The 22,535-nt window shown below is 44.0% G+C and overlaps 1 protein-coding gene across 7 annotated transcripts in view; it reads left to right on the forward strand.

The window, feature by feature from the left end:
* LOC130582790 (charged multivesicular body protein 3) overlaps nt 1–22,535 on the forward strand; it is a 32,707-nt gene extending 10,172 nt beyond the window's left edge. The window contains exons 1-6 of one of the 7 annotated variants that reach the window (XM_057381699.1): nt 9,448–9,566; nt 13,189–13,249; nt 16,702–16,881; nt 19,108–19,229; nt 20,944–21,058; nt 22,010–22,535. In XM_057381699.1, the coding sequence (XP_057237682.1) occupies nt 9,522–9,566; nt 13,189–13,249; nt 16,702–16,881; nt 19,108–19,229; nt 20,944–21,058; nt 22,010–22,146 (660 nt within the window). In that variant the 5' untranslated portion in view covers nt 9,448–9,521 and the 3' untranslated portion in view covers nt 22,147–22,535. Of the gene's footprint in view, nt 1–1,737; nt 1,854–3,899; nt 6,041–9,447; nt 9,567–12,067; nt 12,116–13,188; nt 13,250–16,701; nt 16,882–19,107; nt 19,230–20,943; nt 21,059–22,009 lie in introns of those variants that run through there. The other 6 variants (XM_057381700.1, XM_057381702.1, XM_057381695.1 and 3 more) reach the window with 6 other exon arrangements.

The raw sequence follows: 22,535 nt of genomic DNA on the forward strand, positions 1-22,535 counted from the left end.
TGAGTATTGTAGTGCTCGGCAGGAGAAGCAGTGAGCAGGATCTGTCCTCCTGCACACAACATTCTCTCATCACTGTTTCAGAACATGCACACAGAGTTTTGGAAGAAGCCAGTCTCTGAGTAGTTGTACCAAAGAGTGATTCAGTCACCAAAGTTTTACTTGTATGCTTACTAATAAAACATAGTATTTCCATAGTGTTGGATGCATAGCTCCAAGGATATTCTGACTTTAAGGTGTCTTTAGGAATTTGGTCTCCCTTGACTKAAGTGCAGGAAAGAAAGAAGTTTAAAATATCCAAAGCTTCAGTTATTTTGGGTGGTATGAAGAAGCCTCAGTAATACAGCAGATTTCCCAGCTGGTTGTCTTGGTGCTTGAAGGTTACATCTATCTAATCAAAATGGCTTTTCTATGTGATGTGTGTGTTTTGAGAATAACTTGAAGGATTCTTAACTAGATGTTCACTTCCAGTGTTGTTTGAACATTTTGGGCTCAGTGGAATGGGAAYGTAATCTGTGACTTCAGTTTGTTTTCCTGTGTAGAATGTTCTGTTTGGTGAATTCTCTGATTTTAAGATTCTGAGAGGCTGCTACTTACCACAAAGCAGATAATATTTATGAGTCTCAAAGGCTGGACACACTTTCTAGGTTGAATCTCAGCATGTCCACAGAGAASTGTTAATCATGATGACAGCCCAACTTCCAGGGACAAGCTGACATTTGAGGTTATTAAGTCAGAAAATGATTGGGCTGAGTTTAATGGTGGGCAAACAAATAACTAACAAATGGAATTTTCAAAATTTAATTTACAAATACATTTTAAGTRGCTGCCTGTAAAGGCTGCAGAAGCATGTGAGTCGTTTCTAAAATAGAAAATGTGACGGCTCATGGAATAGTGCATGATCAGTCATGTCATTCAAAATTACCTGTCAACTCCAGGCAGGCAGGATTTTCTTTTCCTTGTGTTTTTTTTTTCCCCTCCCTGTACAGTTATAAGTCAGAGGATGAATGCTGCTTCTTTGTCATCTGTGTCAGCAGAAGCTTACAGCGAGGTAACCTGAAGTAYGACTTTAATATACTGGGTTAGAACAAATTAAACCTTGGGATATATCACAGTAAATGATTATCCTGAAATGGCAGATGGGACACTGGAGTTGGAACAGTCACATAAAGTTACAGCGTGAGTCACGAGCAAAGCTGGAAGGAGTCAAGATTCTTAGGCATTATCTGGTAGTTTAACCAGTRGTTTCACTGCTCAGGGATGGCTGTTGACAGTTTAATCTGGTACCAGGTACATGCATTCCCACTCATTCTACTTGCTCTGAGACAACATTTCTTTGGTATGTGGTAACTTTTGAGGGAGAGTTGTATAAAATAATGGTCCTTTTTTATTGCAAAGAAGAGGAAACTGCTGCACTGCCTTTCTTTCTYCCCTGCTCTGAACTGGTTAATGATAGTTTTGTTATTTTACCAAAGTTTTGTTAACTACCACTGATTTTAGTATCTTAACATGTACTTAAAATGATGATGCATTTCTGTCTTTCTGCAGAAACCACATTTCTTAGAGCTTCACTCTCCAAAGACATTTACCATGATTCCCAGTTGTGTATTCCTACTCTGTATACTAAAAGAAGGGGAAAGAGTAYCAAGCATGATTGGCTCTCTGTTTTCTTGAAACTTGCTCTTTATTTCAGGAACCAAACTGACTGTGAACTAAATTGATATTTCCTTTTGGCAATAGGTCATAGCAAACGACAGAAGCCCATTGGTGGGTAAAGTCCACTGGGAGAAAATGGTGAAGAAAGTCTCAAGATTCGGCATACGTACTGGCACTTTTAACTGTTCCAGTGACCCCAGGTATATCCTCACAGGATTATCTAAATCCCAAGAATATCTTAAGGCTCAGCTGTGTTCTGGTAGCAGGGCTTGCTGTGTTGTAAAAGTAGCTGTGACAGAAGGTGGCTTTATTCATGTTTTTATCTCTCCTAAGGTCTGCTCAGAATGCTCCATTACATTATTTATCAGCTCTGCAGCTTCCTAAAGCGTCGTGTGGGAAATGCATGATTAGATTGTGGAGAGCATAATACAGCAGTGGAGAGGAATGAACAGAAGGGTTTGGCCTTACAGTCCTGGAATTYGGGGACAGGAACTGTTCTTGCTTAGGACAAAGCTGGATATATCAGTTTTGAGGTTGTTATATCACCATCTGGAAGGGGGAAGCACAGGTTAGCATGAGCCTTGCATACAGTGTCTGCCTCCCAGAATTACTGACAAATCCTGTTCCCTGACAAATATGTGTTTATATATAAACYAGCACACACCCTTGGACAACACGCAGTGTGCTGTGCAGGAGTCACTGTGTTTGCATGTGATTTCGAGCAAGGAAGAAGAGCAGATTCAAAGAAGCTATTAATAATTCTCTGTTGCTGTAAAAAGAGGCTTTTTTTAACATTTTGTTGGAGGCATTTGCTTTACATGACAGGAGACTTTGTCTAGAATTCTAGTGTCATGCATGAATATGCACATCTTATACAGCTTAAGTCCTAAATGTTTACAGAAGTCTCCATTAATCATAAGAGGAAATTCTTAGGCTTTGTAGTGCTTATGCAAAATAATCTTGTATAATCAAAACTCTGGTATTTGAACACCTTAAAAATTGGCAGTGTTTCTCATTGCATAGCTCCTAAGTAGCCTTAATGTTCTGATCAAATACTATCTTTTAAATTCTTTTTTTTTAATAGAAGAAATGTTTTGTCAAGTAAACCCTTGTGAATAGTTTTCATCAGGTTGCCACTGAAATTCAGAATACTGCATGCTGCAATAATCAGGATACCTTTATTAGTTCAGGATACCTTTATTAGTAGGGTAGTATTTTATGGCTCCTTCTAAAAATGCTGCATTTGGATTCCTGGAAAGGGGAATTGTAATTGTCCAAATCCATGCTGGCAGACCAAAACCATAGATTATGTAGTTGACTGGTGAATAAGGCTGATGGTCCCAATGTACAAGGTTCTCAGAAGAAGTTTGGGTGCCTGTAGGCTCTGTCACATTTTGATTGTTTGAAGCTTGCCAGATATTTCCTTAAAGGAGGACTAGATAATTGGGTGTAGTGATATTGGTAGGAAGGATGCATGAGAGGAGGGATCTTACGAGTCATCAGATTAATCTCAGAGTTACTGGGCTTTGGACCATGACTCGTGGTTCAGCCATATAGAGACTCTTCTAGGTATGGATTTGGGGTTCATCCCATCTGCCTGCCAGACAGTGTGGATATTTTTTTGGCCCRAAACATCCAGCAGCATGTGTCTGCTTCCTGCTTCGCTGGTTTTGTGGCCAGTTCTCTCACCTCACCCCTTAGCCTGTCTACATCCTGCCAGAATGGTCCCAGTAGGAAGTGTACACTTGTCAGCTTCATTAAAGCAACCGTGAATAGATCAGTGTCTGCTCCACATCATCCCACGGCTGCTTGGCAAAACCAGGATGGAAGGAAGCACCAGGAAAGCTGTGGGATATTGAGTTACGCTGGAGTGGTTTTCTGCTTGGCTGGAAGGCCAAGGAGGAGTAGCTCCTAATACTAAAGCTTTAAAGTAAAGAGTCAGCCTGTGTATTATTCAAATCCAGTTACAGAGCATGAACTGCATGGCCTTGTTTACTTTAGAAAATTAACACTATTCCTCTTCCTGTTTTATGAATGCATTTCTCTTTACAACATTCCTGTAAGATATGAATGTATTGTAARAATAAATATGCTTTGCCAGAAAATATTGGGTGCCCTTACTTCCTGCTATTATATGTAGGCGTTCCCAGGTCCTCAGCATGTCTCATTTTTGGGTTTAGAATAGAAATTTAAGACTCAGTTCAAGGGGTATGAAACTGTAATCTAACCTGCCATTTTTTTTGTAGATACTGCAAGAGGAGGGGTTGGCTGAAATCCACCCTCATTATGTCGGTTCCACAAACCAGTACCTCCAAGGGAAAAGTCATGCTTAAGGAATACAACGGGTGCAGGATTGAAGTGGAGCACATTTTCAAATGGATCACAGCCCATGCTGCCTCTCGGATCAAAACCATCTACAACTCTGAACATTTGAAAGAAGAATGGAACAAAAGTGACCAGTATAGGGTGAAAATATACCTGTTTGCCAACCTCGAYCAGCCTCCAGCGTTCTTCTCTGCGCTAAGTGTAAAGTTTACTGGAAGAGTAGAGTTTATTTTTGTGAACGTGGAAAACTGGGACAATAAAAGTTACATGGCAGAAATTGGTATCTACAAGACACCCTCGTACATACTTAGGACTCCTGAGGGGATTTACAGGTATGGAAATAACACTGGTGAGTTTATATCACTRCGTGCCATGGATTCCTTTTTGCGCTCATTGCAACCAGAAGTTAACGATTTATTTGTTTTAAGTTTAGTTTTAGTTAATCTGATGGCTTGGATGGACCTGTTTATTACACAAGGAGCCACTATAAAGCGTTTTGTGGTTCTTATAAGCACTTTAGGGACGTATAATTCACTATTAATTATTTCCTGGYTACCAGTGTTAGGTTTTTTGCAACTACCCTACTTAGACAGCTTTTATGAGTACAGTTTAAAACTCTTTAGGTACTCCAACACAACTACTTTGGCTTCTTGGGTGAGGGCCGATTGGATGTTCTACTCTTCACATCCAGCCCTCTTCCTCAGCACGTACCTTGGCCATGGTTTACTAATTGATTACTTTGAGAAGAAGCGAAGACGCAATAACAACACGGATGAAGTAAATGCTAATAATCTAGAGTGGCTGTCGAGCCTGTGGGACTGGTACACCAGCTACTTGTTTCATCCCATTGCTTCTTTTCAACACTTCCCTTTTGACTCGGATTGGGATGAAGACCCGGATTTGTTCTTGGAGCGGTTGGCTTTCCCCGATCTCTGGCTTCACCCTCTGATACCAACTGATTATATAAAAAACTTACCCATGTGGAGGTTTCAATGCCTCGGCGCCCATTCTGATGAGGAAATGCTAGAAAGCTTTCCAGACAGCGAAAGTGACTCTGACAGTGAAAACAAAGAGGTCTTCAGTAGCGACAGGGAAATCTCAGAGGACGATGAGCTGAGCACATGTCACAAGTGCAGCGAAGGAGACCATCGGTGCAGCGTCGAGACCTGTTCGTGTGCCAGTCAATATTGTCACCACGAGCCATGTGAACGCAAAGCCAGGTCCTACGGCTCATACAGCTCYGCAGGTGACATGGAGCCAGACTGGTCTGCCTGGCCCCCCGACATGTTGCAGTGTACGGAATGTGTGGTGTGTCTAGAAAATTTTACAAAGGGCTGCCTGCTGATGGGCTTGCCCTGTGGCCACGTGTTCCACCAGAATTGCATCGTGATGTGGCTGGCGGGCGGGCGGCACTGCTGTCCCGTCTGCAGGTGGGCGTCCTACAAAAAAAAGCAGCCATACACACACCCACAGCCTTTGTCGAGTGAGCCCCCGTCTTAGCTGTGCRCCCATGTCCTTTGTAAGCTTTAAGGATATTACTGCTTGCCTTTTAAATGTTAGTCACTTAAAAGATTACGTGGTTTGAAGTTTTAGTTTAAATGTTAGTGCAGTGAACTAAAATATACATGATGCTAACGTTAACGACAGAATCATTTGGTTGCCTTGTATGTTGAACTGAATGCAAACTTACCGTACAATAACCTGTTCTTTTCAACATCCGGAAACTTGATGCTGTTTTTGTAAGCACAAAAATCAAGCCTACAAGAGAAGCGTATTCCAGCAAACGTTTACAAGTTAGGATGTGGGTGAAATTGAAATTCTAATCGGAGACAATTGCTTAATTTAAGTGTTTCTTATTTTAGAGTCTGTTCTGCACATCTTTGTTGAATAATGTATGTTGTAAGACAGTACCATTTAAAAAAATCGGTGAAATAAATTATTTTAAAAGGAAATTTGTAATGTTAATTGTTTGATAAATATTTTGTGTGTATGGTTACRGATGTCTTGCTGGCCTGATTTATCTGTGACGACAATAAAAATGTAACACAACTTCTRTGACTAATAAATCATCTCCTCCAGGGATGCAGAAATTCAGTGCTTCAAGCCACTGGCCAAGCAGAAGGCAGTGGCATTTCACTGGAAACTACTTCCTTTGTAAGTCTGCTGTGTAGAGGGGCTTCTCTGCTTGATCAGTGGTTTTCTAGTTGGTTATGAGCTGCTTTTCCAGATGGAGACCCTTTTCTACCAGCTGTCTCTCCAGCACCCTCGTCTGCAGACATTTAGGAAGACTTTAGGGTAGCTCCCTCTACAGCCTCAAAGCAAACTGTTGTGGAGGAGCAGAATATTGCCATGCAGTGACAAAAGTGGCTTGTAAAGGTAAAAATTACCAGCCTCYAACTGTGCTGGTATTCTGAAGTAATTTTTTATTTCTTTGATAGTTCTTTGGTGCTGTAAAAATTTGAGTATGTTGTTTTATTTTTATTTTCATATGAAACTTTGGTTTTGATTGTACCTTTCAGAAATCATCTGGCTAAAATACAGAGAAATTGTTGGTTGGAAAGAAAGAGGTGTGGGGGGGGAAGAGCAGGAGATGATATGAGAAGAGGAAAAGGCTATCAATTGTCTTGTTTTATTTCTTTCCTAAATCTTGCCTGTGTGATCTGAAAGGAGGATAATGACATAAAGATGATGATAATAGGAAATACAAATACRGGTCCCTGTTGCAGTAACAGCCCTTCTCCCTGTGTCTTTATAGCGTTGGGAGGCTGATGCTCACAGAGTTGCTGGCATTGTTTTATCTGTCCAGGGTAGTTGGGCACTCTCTTGTTAACAAATGTTTCACAGCTCCTGTCACTAGGTGTGCGCTCCCAAGAGGGTATTCATGTAATTAGCAGAAGAGCTGTTTTTAATTTACTGAGTCCTTTTTCCAAACTCATTTCCTTTTTCTCCTGGCAGTACTGAAGCAAAGAGGTACAAGGGGCACAATATCAGCAACTCTCCTGTGGTCYAGAAAGTCATTTTTATGCCAGTTGAGACTTGCCAGTACATGCCCTGTCTCTGTCATTACAGCCTCGGCAGAGCAGTGAAGAGGCATAATGAGGGCAGAGATCATTTCTGCTTCCAATTTGTGCGGCAGCGTGGCGTATGTGCTTGTCAGGAGTAGCTGAAATCCACATTGTTTCAGGACTATTTTGAAACCTGCCCTGAACTGGAGCCTTGCCAAGGGAAAGGAGAAGCTTTGTGAGTATAAATAAGGCTGTAGCTRAGGTGCTGACACACACAAGCGAGGCACTGTGTCACAGCCCCCTGTCACCTTTCGCTGGTACCTCGGCARTTTGCCAAATGCTGAGTGCTAAGCTGGAGCAATGCTGTGTCCTTGGAGCACTGAGTGCTTGTGGAGCTCTGCTGCTGAAGGCTGACCTTCTCACCCTCACAGCCCCACCAGCTCTGCTCCTGTGCATTTGCCCAGCCTTGTTTGCAAACCTTTGTGCACACCTGCTTCAGCTGAGGACTTGTTTTAACGGCCTCAGTTGCTCTACTCATCAAGTTCTTTTGATGGATGACCCATGCTGTTGTGTAATTAGCAGGAGAGGCACCGAGGGCACATCCAYAGGAGCAGGTAATTATGACCAGTAGGTAGCTGTGGTGGAAGATCTGGTCCCCTTGTGTCTGGGTTATATAAATTGTGATGCAGTTCCCGGCAATGCATCTGTTGCAGAATCTTGAGCAGCTGGCGTGGGGTATTGGGAGTCCCAGCAGGACAGAAAAAGCAGTTGGATGTGTTTATTTTATGAAATGCTCGTGTCAGTAACAGCAGAAGCATCCCAGTATCATTGTTTTCTACCGAGTGCAGGATCTCAGACAGCCCTTCCCTGACGCGTTGACAGTTGAACATCCGGAGARCGGAGCAAAGGAGCAAAGACTGCGCCTGTAACAAGGTCAGCAGTTTCACTGCTCACATGTTTTGCCTCGCAGGGCTGGGTTATGCTAATACTTGTGAAGTGTCTTAACTGAGATGCTAAACATTCCTGAAGTGGTGTTTTATTCTCTGATGTCTCGTGCCTGGAAGCTGGAGACCAATTGTAAACAGAAAATGTCAAACCACTGAGGTGAGGGTATTACTTGTTAAGTTTAATGAAGGCAATTGATGTTTTGTGCTGCTATTACAGAGGGTGGATTTTAAATCATCCCTGAAGCTCTTTGCCAGTCTTGATTTCAACAATTATTGTTTTATTAGCACTGGCTTTCCCAGCTGCTGGTGCTCACTTCAAAATGAGAGCTCTTCTTTCCAAAGCTTGTTTAGATCTTTTGTTCTGCATTAGATTTTTGGAGGGAAAGATGACAAAGGTGAAACTATACATTTTTGTAACTATCATTAAAATGTCTGCAGTAATTAAATAATAAGGGTAAGTATAATTGTAAGGTATAAGAGTTCGAATACGTTAGTAGCACCTTTTTGTTCCTAAGCTTTTGCACTCTCTGTGCATCACTGATTTATTTCTAGTGCTCTCAGTCTCAGGTTGTGCACTSGGGTGTGAAGAGATGGAACTACTCRCTGGAGCTCWAGYGGAGCGGCTCCAAGCTGCCCCTTCATTTCAGCCAAGTGACCCTGTGGAGAGCGGGTGAAGATGAGCCAGGCCTGGCTGGTGGGATTTCTCCAGAAGAGCCACTGCAGCTGTGGGCAAGGTGGAGGCACTGGCTTGGATGAGCTTTGCCCTCGAATCTCCTGTGGACCATCCRAGGGGAAAGACCAGAGCAGGAGCCAGCCCAGCTCCAACAGCTCATTGAGCTGCTAGAGTTCGAGAGAAGGGAGCAGAGCTGGGAAAGGGTCTGGAGCACAAATCTGATGAGGAGTGGGGGAGCTGAGGGGAAGCTCAGCCTGGAGAAAAGGAGTTTCAGGGGAACCTTATTGCTCTCTACAGCTACCTGGCAGGAGRGTGCAGCCAGGTGGGGCTGGGCTTCTTCGCCCAGGGCAAGAGGACACAGTCTTAAGCTGGACGAGTGGAAGTTTATTGCATATTAGAAATTTTGTCACAGAAAGGGTGACTGGACACTGGTATGGGCTGCCCAAGGCGATGGTGGAGTCACGGTCCCTGGAGGTGTTTAAGGAAAGAAYGGACGTGGCACTCAGTGCCGTGGTGCTGTTCGGTCACAGTTGGACTCGATAAACTCAGAAATCTTCCAACCTAATCGGCTCAGTGGGAACATCCAAGGGCAACCGCCGCCACCACTGCCCACCCCACCTTCCTCTCCCCTCAGCGCCTTCCCGCCCCTCCCGCGCGGGGCGGGGCCGGGCCGTGCGCAGCGCCGTGTGCACCGGCACGTGACGGGCGAGGGGCGGGGCGACGRCGCGAGGGGCGGGGAGGGGGCGGAGCGAGGGGCGGGGTGATGGCACGAGAGGCGGGGAAGGGGCGGAGCGAGGCCGTTCGGGCACCGCCCCCAAGCRGAGGGGCGGGGTCGGCGGTGCCGGCCGCGCAGGCGCAGTGCGGTCTCCGCCCGGCCCGGCTGTGGGGATCCCGGAAGTGCCGGGCGGTGCGGCCGCCATGGGGCTGTTCGGGAAGACCCCCGAGAAGCCGCCCAAAGAGCTGGTGAGGGGCCGGAGCCGTCGAGATGGGACCGGGGAGCGGCGGGGGCCGGGAGGCTGCGGGGGGAGTGGCTGCAGGGCCGTGTGGCATTGCCGTGGCGTCGGGCGGGGACTGCGAAGGGGCCGGGCTCGGCCTGGCCCTGGTTGCATCCGGATCTGGCTACGGGACCGGGCTGGTGGAGACCTCACGGCTCCTTCCACTGTCTGRAAGGGMCTACAGGGAAGCCGGAGAGGGGCTSTTTATCAAGAACTGGAGTGGTGGAACAATGTGGAATGGGTGCAAATTAATGAAGGGGAAATTTAGATTACATATTAGAAAGAAATTTTTCTCTTTGAGTGTAGTGAGATGCTGGAATGAGTTGCCCAGAGAAGCTGTGGCTGCCCCATCCCTGGTGGTGTTCAAGGCCAGGTTGGATAAGGCCTCGAGCAGCCTGGTCTAGTGTAGATGTCCCTGCCCACCTTCAGGCAGGGGAGGTTGGAATTATATGGTCTTTRAGGTCTCTTTCAACCTCTTAATATTCTGTGATTCTRTGATTCTAGCTCYTCTTGCAGACACAGCCTCTAWTAAGAAAATAGTAGCTGAAATATTGGGACTTGGAAAGGGGAAAGTGAGTCTGTTCACAAATGGTGTGTTTCTACCAACAGCTTTCTGATGATACAGTGAAATGAAATAATCCAAGACTGACGGATTTCATTGTTGCCTTTCATAAGTAGCTACTAATGTTTTAGTAAAAAAATCTACTGTTTGGAAAGGAAGATCAAATATATTGGAGGTACCAAAAGAGCAGCAAGGAGAAGGACAACAGCACACAAGTTGAAGGCTTAGAAAAGCTGCAGTGTCACAGGTGTTCCCCATGCTTTGTAGCAGCTGAGTCCCAGGGGAGTAGGTTGTGGTTGTTGYATGTTGGGTGAGGGAATTAGATGARGAATGTACCTTTGGGAGTGTCCTTTCCCTTCCTCCTCTGCCTGTGTCAGAGCACTGTGTGGGCTGAGTCAGTCTCCTGTGTTCCTGATACAAGGTAGTTCAGGGAGAACTGTGGTTGGAGGCTGCTGCTCTCAGGTGTGGAGCAAAACATCAGGCAACTGTGTAACCCACACACGTGGTCATGCTGCGCTGAGGAGTTCTTGCCTTGTGTCTGAGGGCTGCTCTTTTGCTTTCCCTGACTGAGCAGGGAGAAGCAGGAGCAATGGCCGTAAACTAAACCACAATAATTTCCACCTCTGCTTGAGGAAAAGCATCTTTACATTGAGGGTGGCAGAGCCCTGGAAGAGCTGCCCAGGGAGGTCATGGAGTCTCCCTCTCTGGAGACATTTTAAACACATCTGGATGCATTGCTGTGTCACCTGCTCTGGGTGACCCTGCCTTGACAAGGAGGTTGGACTWGATGATTTCCAGAGGTGCCTTCCAGCCCCAGTGATTCCGTGGTTCTTTGCAGAAAATCCTGCACAAACACTATGGAACAGGGGTAGGGAGAGGTGACATGAGCTCTCTTGCTGTTTAAAGCACTCCCTCGGGGTGGAGGCTGGCATGGTGATGTCACAGGCCATAACAGTGATACTGAGAAACCCATAAATAGTAAGAAATTCCTTTCCTCCTGTACCTAACTGCAGCTTTAGGAGGAAGAAGWAGTAGTTGTTTCTGCATCCTGGCTGATGGGGAAACAGCACTGCTTACCTTGTGTCTGCCAGCAGCTGAGAGACAGTCYCTGAGTAGGATTAGAGGGAGCCATCCAAGCATTGCAGGAGTTGGATGATGGTGATGATGATGGGGAGGGTTTGAGGTTTTTGTGATATCCGCAATTTGCCCTTGGTTCATTTGTATGCCYACTCTGTTGATGTGAGGTAATTTATTTATGATCAGTACAAGGCAAATACCTTCAGTCCTTTTGAAAAGCTGGTGATGTGTTTCAGCCTATCTAAAGCTTTTAAGGCCATGTCTGGATCGTTTGAACTTAAAAAGTGGGTTTTCCTCCAGTGTGGTCTGAGTTGGCTCTTTCAGCTGAGTGCTTTGCTGGCTCACTCTGGTGTGATGTGTGTGATGTGGTGCTTTGACACTGATGCTCTTGTTAAGATCAGGAGTGGGAGCTGAACAGCTTCATCGGAGTGGAGTTGTGCTTGGGGTAATTAGCCTTGCTCAGCTGGACCACATACTCCTGTTCCCAGCATTGATGCCTTGTGCCACAGTTTGTATCCATGTCCCTGTGTCCTGTGCGAGATGGGCAGCGTGGCTTCTTTGCAGCTCAGCAAATTGCTGTCTCATGTAGCTGGATGAGAGTCAATGGGATTTCCTCCTCTTACACAAACAGGAGATGAGTTGGGAACACCAGGGAAGGCATAAGCACCCACCTCTGCCTTTAAGTAGTTGTTACATTTGAAACATGACAGTTCGATAGCCTGGGCTCTCTCATGCTTTACTTTAGTCTCTTTCCCCTGCTTTTTTTCCTCACATGTAGGCCAAAAAAGAGACCTTCTTAGCTTTCTCTTAGAATGAATGAGGAATGATTCTGCAAGACATTTTCTGCTCTGCTCTGAAGAATGAGAAGGGAGCCTGTAGTCAGTCCTTCAAAGGTTTGGGTTTTTTCCCCTCTAAACAGAAGAGACAAGTTTCCTTTTTTTCCCCAGGATTTATCTGAACGTACAGGAGCTTTCTGAAGCCTGTTAGAAACTTCTGCACCTGTGCAGGGTTTTGGGTTGTTTGCAGGGGTTTTTAAGCTGATTTTGTCCTTGGGCATCTCAAATGGTGGCTGCTGTCTGCAGTCAAAACATGAGAGCAAGGGTCTAAAGCCTCTCACTGCCTCTGATGTGATTTAGTCAAGATAGAGACAGGTACTGATGGGGTGTCTCCAGTGACAGGAGAGGGGCTACAGCCACTGCTGGCCAGAGGAGAGTTTTGAAGTGGACATGGAAGTCTAGGTTGGATGGAGCTCTGAGCAATCTGCTTTAGTGGAAGGTAGCCTGCCAACAGAAGGGGTTTGGAAATGTATGGYCTTTGAGGTCCCTTCCAACCCAAAAAATTCCAGGATTCTATGAGGAAAGGTCTTCACCATAGGAGTAATTTAAGTGCAGTTGCTCAGCRTGGCTGTGAAGTCTCTGCCCTCAAATAGTATCAAAACTCAATGGATGAGGCCCTGAACAATCTGTCTGAAGTCTGAACTTGATTCTGCTTTGAGTAGGGTTGGCTTGGACACCTCTTGGGGATCCTCCTGACAGAAATGGGCTGTGGCTCTTGGTGCTGTCATCCTGTGTCAAAGTCTCCCTTCTGCTGAAATCCCCTGTGRCAAGTTCCCTCTGTACAGTGGCATGGCTCTGATGTGGGAAGTTAGCCAGGGATGAGCATCTGACTCACAAATCATGGAGTCATTGAAGAGTTTCAGTTGGAAGGGATCTATAAAGGTCCTCCTTAACTCCTTGTCTGAACATCAAGAGTAGTGCAGTAGCTGGTGGTATCYCTGCAATGTTTTGGGGTTTTATTATTTGAGTAATGAAATATTTTAACATCATTCATAACTTGAAGCTCTTGCATTTTGAAGTGCTGCTTTTGATACTGAGTGTTTAAGTTACATGAAAGTATAAAAGCATAGTTTTAAAGTTGGAATTTCAAGTAACTCTCACTTTCTCTTTTTAAGGTCAATGAATGGTCCTTGAAGATAAGGAAAGAAATGAGAGTGATTGATAGACAGATCAGAGGTTTGTACTTGCRTCTCATTTTTTGTTTTTACTCTCCCTGTCTGCCTTCAAGGTTTTTTTGCTTTAATTGAAGCAGGCTGTRAAATTTAGTAACCTGGGGTAGTCTATCACGTTTGGAATAAAGGAAGATGAATGGGATCCCAGAGCCAGACTTAGTCTGTGTTACAAAATGATGTGGCTGTGAACTTATCCAAGTAAAATTTTCAAAGGAACATGAATATTTCATACTCCCAGTAAGACATAATGCTCTTAAATCCCTTTGGATAGCATGTATTTGACTTATTATCTAGAATTTCACCTACATTGATTTAATGAGTAGTATCAGTGTGGTATATAATTTAACATGTAAAAAGTTCCACTGGCAGGTACTGGTGTGCAGGTGTACATGCCAAGCAGAAGTAGTTTGCTGTCAGCTTGGGAAAATTACAAACAGAAGAGAGAAAGGAAAAAAAAAGTATTTTCTCAGTGGGTGAATGTTTTGCCATTAAATGATGAGCCTTACACTGCTATAGGTGTTTTGAAAAGGCAGAGGAGTTGCTTATTATTGCACTGCTGTTAGTTCAGAATTTGTTCTGTCTGCTTTCCCTAAGCCTGCAAATGGCTTTGAGTCTAGGTTGTTTTCCCCTTGTCTTCTACCCTGTCCCTGGGATTTGTCCATGGGGTRTGCTGGTGAAGGATATTTTGTGTCAGCATCTGGTTTCTAGGCACATGCCTGTTTTGAGTGATTCCTTGAGGAGTAAGTCCTCCCTTCCCCATTCTTCCCCAGCCCTGTGCCTCTGGAGYAGCCTAGCAGGGTTTGTGTCTTCTCCCTCTGGTAGATTTGTATGAGTTGGTTAGAGAAGGCTTTTCATGCAGTACAAAGTGTGTCTTTGTTCTTATCTCTAATATGAGGAACAGAGTTGATGCGTTTCCCAGTAAAACTGATGTACAGGGATGTGAATTCTTTTCCTTTCTCCAGGGCACTTTGTGTGGCTGTGTCAGTCACAGGGGAACTGCAACATGGCTGATCTTGTTAGCAGAATATGTTTTAAGAGGTTTTGTTTTCCACTGGAGCTAACTATGCCCCTGCTCACTACTGTTTCTTGAAATTTCGGACTTCTCTTAACTTTCTRCATAGCTTATTTTAAATGGCCTATACAGATACTAGGTTACATGGTAGTGAGATATTTTGATGAGGATACAAATCAAATAATTTTAGCAACTCTAAGTGTGTCTGTATATCAGAGTCCTACATTCAAAGAGACACAATTCAGCACTAACCACCAACTGCTATTCTAATAATTYCCCTTAAAATAAAGTACAGGATATCTTTGTGCTAGGGTTTCGCATCTTACCAATGTCACCTGTGGAAGTACCTGGTTCTGCTGGATGCTTCCCAGGTTAGCAGTCTGCTCCTGAAGGATGACAGCYATGTGCCACTGAAGGTTTTCTCAAAAATTACTTGCTGTAGTTGGATTCTGCTGTACTGTCTCATTTCAGCAGAGCCTTACACAGGAAATCCCTGCAATCTTTAAGAAAGGATGCTAATCTGGAACCTGTCTTAGTTTCCCTGGGGAMGGTTGTGCTAGATGTGTTTGGACAAGGCAACAGTAGATCCACCTGGGATGAACWGAGTGGGCTTGGATCACTGGAACACTTGGCTCACCCGATCAGCGCAGTTACTGAAATAGCAACACTCTGTTTGAAACCATCTGTTGTTGGACTYCTGCTGCTGCAGTGATTTATCTTTGGGGTAGCTTGTTTTTCAGGGCTTGGAAGGTTTGGAGAAATGAAAGGTATCTTTGCAACTTCAGAATTGAATTTTCTGAGTTGACGGAGTTGGAGTAATAGAGTAACTTTGTGTTTTGCTCAGCTTACAAGTCTGTCTCACAGATTCTTGTGCTGCCTTGTGCCTCTTGTGCTGGRTAGTGCTGCAGAGGGACTGGGGACRTGCCTTTGGCTCGTTTGAGGAGTGGCAGCTGGCACTGACCTTCAAAGATGGAGTTGTTCTTGTGTACTTATGCCACTGATCTCGTACTCAGCAGTTGGGCATGCCAGTGAAAGTATTCACTCGAGTACAGGCTGCCCTGCACTGCACTAGTCTGGGTGTAGCAGCACAATACTTGCAGTTGTTTTCAGCCTGACAAAAGGARCATTCTATTTCTCAGTACTGCTGGAGTTCTTCTGGTGCTCTCTGTTTTCTGCTGGAGCCCTTCATCTCTTTCYTGCCTGCTCTGATATGCTGGGACTCAGCTCAGTCCTGTGTCTGACAAACAAATGTCTTCAAGTTTGTGGTATTTCTGAAAATACTAGTGGGGAAGCAGCAAGGCTATGTTTCAGTGATTATGATCCTACAGCTTTCTGCCATTCATTTAAGGTAAAGACYCCAATGAATGATACTGAAAGAATAACTGGTCTTGAGTGCAGGGTTCATTAACTCCCACCTGAGAAGCTGTGTTGAGGTCTCCTGCCTGTGCCAGAACGTGTGTGTYGATGCCTTTATTTTTATAAAAGGGCAACTTCTTATTCTTTCAACATGTGACTTCATCTGACATAAATCAAGAAGACTCAAAACTAAATTTGAACAGAGAGCTTCCTTGAAATAATTGTTCTTGTGGACATTTCAATCAACTCTTTGCAGGAAGGCTAGGCTAACCCTTACCATCTGAATTCTTTATTTATTTTAGGGTAAGTTTTCTTGTGGACTCTTAAATCCACATTTCATCAGTCACTAATTTATTGCTGAGTCTGGAAAAGGAAGGAGGTTGATATTGCCTGTGCTTATTCTTGCTTTTTTTGCTCTGGGCCTTTTGGAGTACTTGGCTCCCGCTGTTCACAGCCTGTGTTACCTGGCAGGGCAGAACTGTGAACAGTCACATCAGATTTGCTGGAGAAACCAGTGGTATTTAAGGAGGCCTATTTAGTGTTCCTAGTTCAAATCCAACCAATCTTTGGTGCTCATGCTTAGTTCAWTATTCCCACTTCAGCACACTCTTAAAAAATGCTGTTGAACAAAGCTGGATGCCAGAAGAGTTTGAACAGGATGTTTAAGTTAGATGCATATTTTGCGTAAATATATTTATATCAGGCCAGTTTAATAGGAAGTTATTTTGAAGTTGTAAGTCAAGTCATCCTCTCAGCATGCTTTGTTCTTATGGGACTTTTTGTGCTGTTTAAACTCTTAGCTCAGCATCATGCACTAATATTCTCAGACAGTCCTTTAGAGTACTCTTAAACTGCAAATGAAATTACAGAGCTGGATGTTCAGTAATGAAAATTTTCCTATTAAGATTTAGCTGACTTAATCAGCTGACATGTAGATCAGCCTAGAATAAGGTCTTTGAGTAATAGAGGAAACCTGAAATCAAGCAGAAACAATTCTTTGCATTAGAAACACACCCAAACAAATTACTGATTTCCCTTCCATATCCTTAAGAGTTTGTCACTATTTGCTGTGTTTTTCTGTACTCCAGATATCCAGAGGGAAGAGGAGAAGGTGAAGAGGTCAATAAAGGATGCTGCCAAAAAGAACCAGAGAGATGTGTGTGTGATCTTGGCRAAGGAGCTGATCCGCTCTCGGAGGGCCGTAAGCAAACTCTATGCATCCAAAGCTCACATGAACTCTGTTCTCATGGGGATGAAGAACCAGCTTGGTAAGAACAAATTCTGAGCCCAAGCACAGTGACTGCTCTGACATTAGCTGTGAGGGCTGAGATTTCCTTGTCCAGAACCAAAGTCAAATGCAGGCAGAGCCTGAAGGTGGGAGCAGCCTTGCTCCTGTGAAAGGCAGCWGATTCCAGTGGGCTTCAGGAACCTGGGAAGATCCTTTCGTAGCAGGCCCAGAGCTGTGGGGGTGCTACAGTTCCACTCCCTAATCCCAGTGAGCACAGGCWCTCACACACTGAGCAGAGCCTTTATCACCACCCAATAAACACACACAGCTTTCACACAAACATGAAAAACTCCATCCTGCTCTTTCTCTTCAGCTGATGGGGACTGAGGTCCACTCCTAGAACACACATACACATGTACACAATAGRTGGGTTGTTCCAGGAGCTGTTATCAGATTCTCTGTGTAAACTGGCCAGATGTCTGGCCCCAGMTCTCCTGCACTTCCTGAGCTGCTGATAGCCAGTCCTGCAGGTCCCTGAGGTTTTTGTGTTCCCTGATCCACTTCAGTCCTTCCACAAACTACCTTTGCCCTAAAATTCAGTTACGTTCCAGTAATCCCCTTAAAAGATCCATTGTAAGTTTTTTCCTGTGTCCAACATGCTCTTTTGTCTTACATCCCTGTACCCCTGTAGGCAATAACCCCCCTCAGTCTGCAGGATATTCTGAGGCTGTCTCCTCACTGCCGTGTCTCCGTCTCCCCAACCTGAGCTCCAAAGTAGTTAGAGAGCTCCCAGTTTTAGTTTCTTGGGGTTCCTGCCTTCTGTTRTTCCCTACATCYTTGCTGGTTCCCTGTTTCCTCTGAYGAGCTGCTCAGCAGATGATCTAACACCGCACAGCTTGAGGTTTGCAATGATGTGAGARTCACATTGTTCTGAAACTGAACTCACAGCAATTTGGAGCACGTTCTTACTGTGCATTCCTGAACAGTTTGAATGCATTCCTAATATCCCTGTATCTTTGTGGAGCTTGTGTCACTGATTTTGATAGGAACTCGCACAGGAGTAGAATTCCCTTCATTTTGTGGATGGTTGTTTTTTTAGCTAGAGTCTGGGGACATTTACTAACACCCACATGGGGATGGGGAGCAGTGTTTGATTTTTTTGATGTGGCTGAATCCATTTGCCACTTGGCTTAATACACATGTTCTGTAAGCCCTCCTTGGTCCTTTGTGTTCCTCYAGAACCAGCACATTTCCCTCATTCCTTATCCACATCAGAAATCYGTTGTAATAGACTTCCTGCAGTGTTTTCCATAGCTGGAAGCATTCCAGCCTGTAACAAGCAGAACAGAAAGCTTTAAAGAAAGGGAGAGACTTGGTGGAGGTCAACATGCTGCTGAAAAGTCAAAGTATTTCCCCCAACCCAGCATTGTYCAAACAGATTTTAACATTGGATAAGTGATAAATCAGTAATCACATTGTGAACCTTAAGTGTAATTTGATGATGGTCCAAATGTGGCTCCCCATGCCCCTCACTCAGGAAAGGGAAGTAGGACCATCCTTGCAGCTTGAGGTGTCCCTTAAARGGAAAAAGTCAAAGCAGCCTCCTTCTTTTTACCACTGCCAGCATCTTCATCTTCCTGGAAAAATGTTCTGATACACTAAGATAGGAAATATGAAGGAATATAGAATTCAGTCTGGATTTTGTAGTAACTTGAGAAATGACCACTCAAGGCAAGGTTTCTGCTAGTTTGTTACAAGTGTAAGGCTCTTAAAGAAATTACTAAAATGAAAAATAATATGTGCTGTACCTTCATTTTGCTTCGTTAAGGAKTGACCATTTTATATACAAACAGGTAAGTACTCTGTGTCCAGGAAGCTGCAAAGTTAGATGGCAGAATTCAAAAAACTTCAAAGTACCCTTAATTATTGCTTTTTGATCTTGGTATATTGATACATGTGAGGAGAGCTTTAAAGTTATGTTATGATAATAGCTCTTGGAAAGAGTGTTGTTGAAATCAGTTTAAACAAGCTTATTTTCAGTTAATCTACTTCAGTATTAATTTTATAGCTTACTCTTTGCTGTGCTTTTCCARTGTGGGTACAAGTTGGGCTTTTCTAGGAATTAAGTCAAGAATGAAGAAGCGCAATACCCATTTATTTTTTTTAAATTGAATTGTCTAAATGTAAACAAAGTAGGGAGGATATAGTTCCTCTGCTTTCAGCCGTGCATGGATTGTTCAAGCTGTTCTGTGCCTCTCCTTCCCAGCTGTCCTCAGAGTAGCAGGTTCATTGCAGAAGAGCACAGAAGTCATGAAAGCTATGCAAAACCTAATAAAAATCCCAGAAATCCAAGCAACGATGAGGGACTTGTCCAAAGAGATGATGAAGGTAAGATCTGACACAAAAATCAAACTTTGTTGGGCACGATGTGGTTGTTACTAAGTTGTGCAATCACAGGTGGCCCCCTTGTCAGAGCACTTGTGTRAGCTCARGAYRTTCTRTGATTCTGTGGYCAGTCTGATACTGGTGAAACAAACAGTTTTAAATCTAACAGCAAAAAGCTGTTGCACAAACATTCCTAATTACAATTTGGTGTCAAAATTGGGAACATAGGGGGAATTTGCTCACCATGGACATGTTCAAAGAAACAATTTTCAGGCATTTATATACACTTTAACATCCAAGATTTTTTTTATAGACATTCCCAAAAATCGGCCCAATTTATTGTATCATACTATAGGTGATTTGTTTCTTTTAATTACTACCAGAACATCTCATCTGTCTTTGTTTAATGGATAACCTAAGTTTTATCCAACTAAATAGTGCTTTCTTAAATTTGCACTCCTGGTTAGACAATTACTATTGATTAAGTTTTCTGGGGTGTACAAGCCTATGAAGTGGCTCCCTTCCTGCACCAGCAGTGTATTAATCAAATTTTCTGGGGTGTATAAGCCTTTGACTTCTTAACTCTCTCAAGATATCTTTCTTGTTCTGTGACATCTAATTCATCTCTAGTTGTATAATAACCATTAAACAATTCTTTATTGAATTTTGTTCTTCAGCTATAGCTTCTCTAAGGGGTATGGGTCCACAGAGTTCCTTTCTGCAGGTGCAGTGAGATAATTTCTCAGGGTTTTCTACTGACACTCAGCCAACACAGATCTAAATCAAAACCAGCCAAAATAACACAATCGAACATTCCTTAACTAATCAAACACTGTTCATTATGAAATTTTTAAAGAATCACAAAACTCCTGGGTAGCTCAGTGTCTCCATGTGATGRGAGTGCTCTGATTTGAAAGTATACTAAGTCTCTATTATAACTATTACATTTTCAAGTACCAAAATTGTTTTGCTTTTTCCCTTCTTACCATTCTAGGCTGTTTAGTTCAGATAAGTTTATTTCCAAATAATTTTACCATTGTGCACCAGCATTCTTTGGCCATATCGAGGTTGCAGGGAATGTTTTCAAATGCAAATAGAAGAAAACCCAAGCTGTGTCAAAGAGCAATTTTACAATGYGCTACACAATTCATGCTGCATGACTGAAATTTGCATTTGTATTTCACATGCTTGGTCTGGCTGGGTTCTTGGTTTAGATGTGCAACAATAAATAATTGTGGARTYGTTGAATGGTTGGAAAGGATCTTWMARATMATGTAATTYCAGCCCCCCTGCCATGGGCAGGGACATCTTCCACTAGCACAGGTTGCTCAGAGCCCCARCCTGGATCACTTCCAGGGATGGGACAGCTACAGCTTCTCTGCAGCCTGTTCCAGGGCCTCACCACCTGCAMAGGGAAGAATTTCTTCCTAACATCTAATTTAAATCTCTTCTCCTTTAGTTTAAATAACTTGAGGTTTTCAAAGTGAGAACATGTGACTTTAATCCTCAGTTTTCTTCCTGCTTTTGCAGTGCACCAGTGGTAGAGATGYCTCCTTACACTGAGGGCAGGTGTGTTTGTCACCCTTTGATCTGGAAAGCTGGAGCAGGGGTTGTTACATGCCTGGATAGGCATAACCCCATCTCCCGAACAGCAAGACTGTCCTCTTACTCTGCTGTTTCCAAAGGTATCACACACTGCCTTGTTGTTTTCTGMTAGGCTGGAATTATAGAGGAAATGCTGGAGGACACTTTTGAAGGCCTGGAGGATCAGGAGGAGATGGAAGAGGAAGCTGAGGCGGAAATTGAYAAAATCCTTTTTGAAATTACAGCTGGTGAGTTTGTGGGTGCTGCTGAGAGCAGAATCCCTGCTCTGTTCAATAAATTGCAACAACTGAAATCTTCATCCATTCTGACTGAGCTGTGCTCTCTTCCTTTGGTGATGGGCAGAGAGCTCTGACAAACTGGTTTCTCAGGGAATATGGCTGAGAAGGCCAGTGGGCTCAGTGAGGCAGAACTAATATCTATCAGCTGCTGTCTGTGCAGTTATGTAATTGAGGCTCTAACAGATCTGTGATGTGGCTGTGCAGTGAATCCTCTAAACAAGGTGAAACTGATATGATTGACTATCATACTGTTATTAATGAAGCAAAGAAATAAACTCAGCTACACTCCCTTGAGTCATAGACTGATGTTAATCCTGGCAGTAACGTGCTGAGATTTGTTTGGGGGGAAAAGCCAAAATGTAGACAAAAACCCCATTAAAACCAAAGCTATGACTTCTGCCTTCCAGCTCATGAAGTAATGATCTACTGGTTCACTTATTTGATTTTGAGAATGGTTAGAATGTTCTTTTTACCCGGATTGCTTGTGATGTGGGGTGACAAATGCAAGTACCAGGGCTGCATTCAGCTGCACCACACTGAAAGTGCAGCTCCAGCCCTCCTGGCACTTTGTGCCCAGCACCTGGCACACTGCCCTCTTGTTTCTCACATCCTAATTTGCTTTTTCCATCCCGTTTCCTGGCTGGAGCAGCTCCCTTCTCCCGGGCAGGCAGGGGGAGCTCCCAGGCAAGCAGCAGGGCGTAGGGCGAGCTGGGAGCCTCCCAGAAGGGGAGGGCAGGTCAATGCTGCTGGGCAGCCAACAGCCCCGGGCTGGCCCTGTCACAGCTCAGGGGTGTGACCTCCACCAGAAGRGAGTGGTTGGATTATTTTAGATGTCCCTGAAAGCCACTAATTATTAAATGAAGACCTAACACACGCTAACGAGCCTGTTTGTTGTTGCAGGGGCCTTGGGTAAAGCACCCAGTAAAGTGACAGATGCTCTGCCAGAGCCTGAGCCCATGGGAGCAGCCGCTGCTGCTGTGGATGAAGAGGATGACATCGAAGCGATGCAGTCACGGTTGGCCACCCTGCGGAGCTAGGGACAGGAGGGATGTGTACAGTTGGCTTTATTTTATTCTGTCCTACCTTCAAAATGCAAACCTTAAGTGAGAATACATTATGTAATATATATATATATTTTTTTCTTCTTGAGGATTTTAGTCTCCAAGAAACTACTGTAATATACTTCTTGGGGAGTGCAGTCTCTTCCAGTTTTCTGTTCAGCCCATGTTTCCTGTGGTGACATGGCAAGGGTGGTGTAATGTTATGTATTTTTCGATATAAAATCCTGAAATATATTCTCATCTTCAAGCAGCATTTCTCTGTAACAGGCACTTTGGTTTAATCTGCTACCAAAAACCTCCAGCACTGTCAGACCTGTGTTCTCCTGAATCACTACAAATTTTATTAAAGCTGCTTCTAACAGTCA

The sequence above is a fragment of the Malurus melanocephalus genome, unplaced genomic scaffold (assembly GCF_030028575.1).
Source record: "Malurus melanocephalus ecotype Western Australia unplaced genomic scaffold, MMel_1.1 scaffold_522, whole genome shotgun sequence".
NCBI lineage: Eukaryota > Metazoa > Chordata > Aves > Passeriformes > Maluridae > Malurus > Malurus melanocephalus.